Genomic DNA, 4,446 nt, shown 5'->3' on the forward strand with positions numbered 1-4,446 from the left:
ACCCAAGAATGATGCCCGTACTAGAGTCATGATACAGAGTCTTCCTGTCTGACCGTGTGTCTTTCTGTGTCTGTCTGTCTGTCTGTCTGTCTGCTGTGTATCTCCTCTCATATCCCTTTCTACCTTTCACATTCTATTTCTATCAGTCTCTCTTCCTACATCGTTTCTCCCAATCAGTCGAGGAACACACACTACCAGATCAAAACTCTTCATACCTTAAAATCACTTATCGTAGTTACCTCATTATAAACAAAGTCATGTACTTGTATATCAGTAATTCTAACTAGGGGTATATAGCTTGTACTGTGTAATAAATTAGTGGAGGGTTTTCTAGCAGTATCTGGCATTAGTTAAAACTCATTATCCACCTCCTACTTCAACCTGACACTCAACCTTCAGTCAGTTTGTCTGCAGAAGGTATATACACACACACACACATTCCCAAACGTCCAGAACCTCCCCGACTGGACGTACTGTTAAAATAATGGTGGCCAAGATGACGGGACTTTGGACTTCCCAGACACTGTTTGTGATCATTGTTGTTGCTATGGCTTCCGGCAAGGTGGTGGTGATGGGGGATGAGGGAGAGGAAGACAAATCAGAGGAATTCTTAGTGAACACTCTTATTATAAATGGAGGAGGAGCTTCTATCTATTTCCGAGGTAAGGTACATCCCTTCTTTAGTTCGTGTATTAAATTTTGAGAGTGATTGTGCGTTCCAAGTGATCTCATGTTATTATATATCATCCAAATGTATAATATTGTTCACGTATAATTGCTTAAAGTAACTATCATCATCATCAATCTTACTCACTTTACCTATTACTATCCCTATCTCTCTCACTCATTCTATCTTATCCACTCTTTTTTTTTGTCTCTCACTCACTCACTCACTCACTCACTCTTCTTCACAGGAGTACCACCCACCGCCTCCCAGCCTCGTCCCTGTCCCTACCCCTTTACTCAGGTAATGGACGAGTGTTTCTACCTGAGCAAGAAAGAAGTATCGTGGGATAGATCTCTCCAGCATTGTCGTGGGATGGGTGCCTACCTGGCCATACCGAGACACCTGTATGCCCTCAACAGCTTCATCATACGTACTGAGAGTGAGTTGACACCTGCTATGGCACTTGAGATTGAGTGTGTTGTCATGTGCAGTCTCTTATAATATGCATGAAGGTGTGTGTGTGTGTGTGTGTATTTATAGGTTAGTTTAGGTGAGATGAGGTTAGGTTAGGTTAGGTTAGGTTAGGTTAGGTTAGGTTAGGTTAGGTTAGGTTAGGATAGGAGAGGATAGGATTCACTAAGACTTATAACCATGCATTACCACTCACCATTATCCATCTCCGTAGAGCTGGAGAATGGCTACTACGTGCAGGTTTGGCTCGGAGGCAAGAAACAAGCAGACGGAAGGTGGGCTTGGCTGAATGAAGAGACACTCAATGAAGAAGACTGGAGCAGCAAACACTCGGAAACGTCGCCAGGGAGTGACTGTCTCTACTGTATGAACATCCCCAACGTCAATGACCAGCCTCTCCTTAGCGGCAACTGTAACGCTACCATGAGATTTGTGTGTCAAGTGAAGTTGGAAAATGAGTAGTAGAGTAATCTTTGGGGGATAATGGCTTAACTGGATAAGAAAGGGTTTAAAACCTTTAGGTGATGGTTTAACTGGATATGAAGGGGTTTAATACCTTTAGGATCATGGTTTAGCACCTCTATGATTATGAATTAACTAGATGAATGGGTTTGTAACACCCTTAGCATGATGGTTTATCTAGATTAGAGGGGGTTTAACATTTCTTGGATAATAATAGTTTATAATTTAACATCTTAAGGATATCTAACAGGATAATAGTTTAACAAGAGGATGTACGTTGAGTATAATGTTGTTTCCCCCTTAAGAATAATGGGCTTTAATTACTCAAAGATAATAGTATAGCACTTTAGAAATGAAAGACAAACTAAGACCCAAGAAAGCTTAAATTTTAGTTTAACTCATTAATTACATATTGTTTAAGCTAGGTCTGGTTAGATTACTGCATGTTTCATTAAGTTCGACTAGTTATATTAGGTCAAATTAAAGTATGTTACATCAGGTTGGGTTAAATTAGGTAGTTCATGTTAACTAACAACTTGAGAAGATTTATCTATAGAAGGCAAATGGTCTCCCATAGTCCATGAAAAGCCGAAATTGTTTGAGAGGATTTTTTTCGTTATATTATTATTCAATTGTTTCCACCCTGATCATGATGCACTGTCACGCTCTACATCCTCATATTGCCAATGTTTACATCCAGGGCATTTTGTTTCATATGGAGGAATGCTTCTGTGGTGGGTTAATGGGTTGTGGGTTAATTAGGTTAGGTAGGTTAAGTTTGTTACATTAACTAGGTTAGTTCAGGATAGCTAGGTCAGGCTTAGCAGCTTGGTTAATCTGTATGGTCTACTTGGTTTCTACTAAATACAGTACAAGCTTGAGACTTGATCCAAAACATGTAACTATGAGCTTATTCTGTTGCCAAGTGCCAGAAAGTACTCCCACCCTATCAGATTAATAAAGGTTTTCCTTATTTACCTCTATGTATTTTATGCCCTTTATTATTATTATTATTATTATTATTATTATTATTATTATTATTATTATTATTATTACTAGGAAGAAAGCGTTGTGACAGCACCAAGTCTGAATGTGATCTTCAAGACCAGGCTTAACCATCACTGGTGTAGGTACAGAGTCAGATACATTATTGAGCCAGTACATACCCAGCCAGTACAGTACTTACTGTTACGAGTTGGGGATTTAGAATATAGTTAAAAGTCTACCCAGATCCCAACAGGCAACAACAACAAAAAAAACAAAGACAATCGGACTATAAAAGGGTAGACAAAGGATGCGAGTTTTTGTTGTGTATAATAAAGTACCATAAATCCCTTAACAAAATAATCAGCTTCCTATAAATTACCCTTAACCATACTTAACCTAACATTAACAGTATATACATATTTATACAGCATACAATAATATGAAGCAAGTGGACGTGGGGGAGGCAATACAAGATTACAAATACTTAAGTGCGGAGCTGAGATGGTAGAAGACGGTAGGTAGTCACTGTGCCGTAGGTTTAGAGGATAGGTGATCCTGTGGTCACTTCCCAGAGTGTAGTGTTCTCTCCTCGAATTGGAGCTCACTAAGAAGACTTGGAGGAAGTGACGCAACAACCAGGATATGGAGAAGGGAAACCCCGGAGTGTTAACTAAGACGAGTCATACTCGTGTCTCGTCCCTAGATGGCGTTGCTCGTGGTGCTGGGTAGGTAGATCATGACAATCGGTGGAGGGGTTCGTAACATTACCAACAGTGCATAACGGAGACGTGGCTGACATTCTTAGCGGCTAATGAGATTAGTGGCGAAGAGGATAAAGTAACTGAAGGCAAGAGATATTTATTCAGTAAAATTGTCATGCAGGTTTACAGTTGGGTAGACATGAATATAAACTATGCAGTTATACAGCTTAGTATGAATATACCTGTAAATGATATAGTGTACAGTAAGTATACGGTGCATGTACAGTAGGCCTTGTGAGTATAGTTTCGTATGTGGCTATACAGTGCCGGACAATTTGAGCAAGGAAAGCCAACTCAGTTAAGGTCATACAAATTCATATTGGTTCAACACATAGAGTACATAGATAGTATAGGTGTATAAACAGTGCATATGGAGAGAGAAAAATGGAGCCTCATTTACTTTTACCATAGTTATCCCTTTAATATCGTCGAGGATGTTACTATAATAGAAAATGTATTTTAACGCTTTCTCAGGGTAGACATTAGTATTGTAGGTAATGAAACCAGACATCTTGTCAACACAGATTTGTATCTTTCACAATTTTTAATGTAATTGGACTAGTGTATTACTAAATTTATTACGCATTTAAAGACCTTCGTTATTGAAGTGCAGTCATAACATTATAACAACAACGAAGACATATTGAGCATTTAGTTTACAGCGTACAAGTCGAATAGATATTTATGGGTAATTTTGATACAACACAACATAATACCTTTACTAAAGCAGTACCTTCAACATACAATATAATTAAATGTAATACCTATATAATACAACATCCAGGCAACGATAGATTTGGTATGAGAAAAATACAGCGAGCGTTTTTAATACAGCAACAACAGTAAATACAGTAACAGAATGCAAACATGATGACACAAAATATACACAAGAATGACAAGAGTACAAATTATCGTCTAATACAATTAACTTGACACAGACAAAAAAAAACCATGGAATGAAGAAAAAAATCACTCACAGTTGTAAGATAAGCAAGTCTTTGTAAATTAAATGCAGTGTGATAAGTTCTAGGCTTAGGATAATTATGCACTTGCATATGTACATATGCAAACACATATTTAAGCCATTTTTGAGCTAAA

The 4,446-nt window shown here is 38.1% G+C and overlaps 1 protein-coding gene across 1 annotated transcript; it reads left to right on the top strand.

Annotated features, from left to right (window-relative positions):
- Positions 1-379: 379 nt before the first annotated feature.
- On the top strand, positions 380-2,577 carry LOC121857711 (killer cell lectin-like receptor subfamily B member 1A). Its single transcript, XM_042353802.1, has 3 exons — positions 380-662; positions 915-1,106; positions 1,353-2,577. The coding sequence occupies exons 1-3, from the start codon at positions 485-487 to the stop codon at positions 1,598-1,600; spliced, it is 618 nt and encodes a 205-aa protein (XP_042209736.1). The 5' UTR covers positions 380-484; the 3' UTR covers positions 1,601-2,577.
- Positions 2,578-4,446: the final 1,869 nt, after the last annotated feature.

Source organism: Homarus americanus, unplaced genomic scaffold, assembly GCF_018991925.1.
Source record: "Homarus americanus isolate GMGI-L3 unplaced genomic scaffold, GMGI_Hamer_2.0 scaffold16712, whole genome shotgun sequence".
In the NCBI taxonomy this organism is placed as follows: Eukaryota; Metazoa; Arthropoda; class Malacostraca; order Decapoda; family Nephropidae; genus Homarus; species Homarus americanus.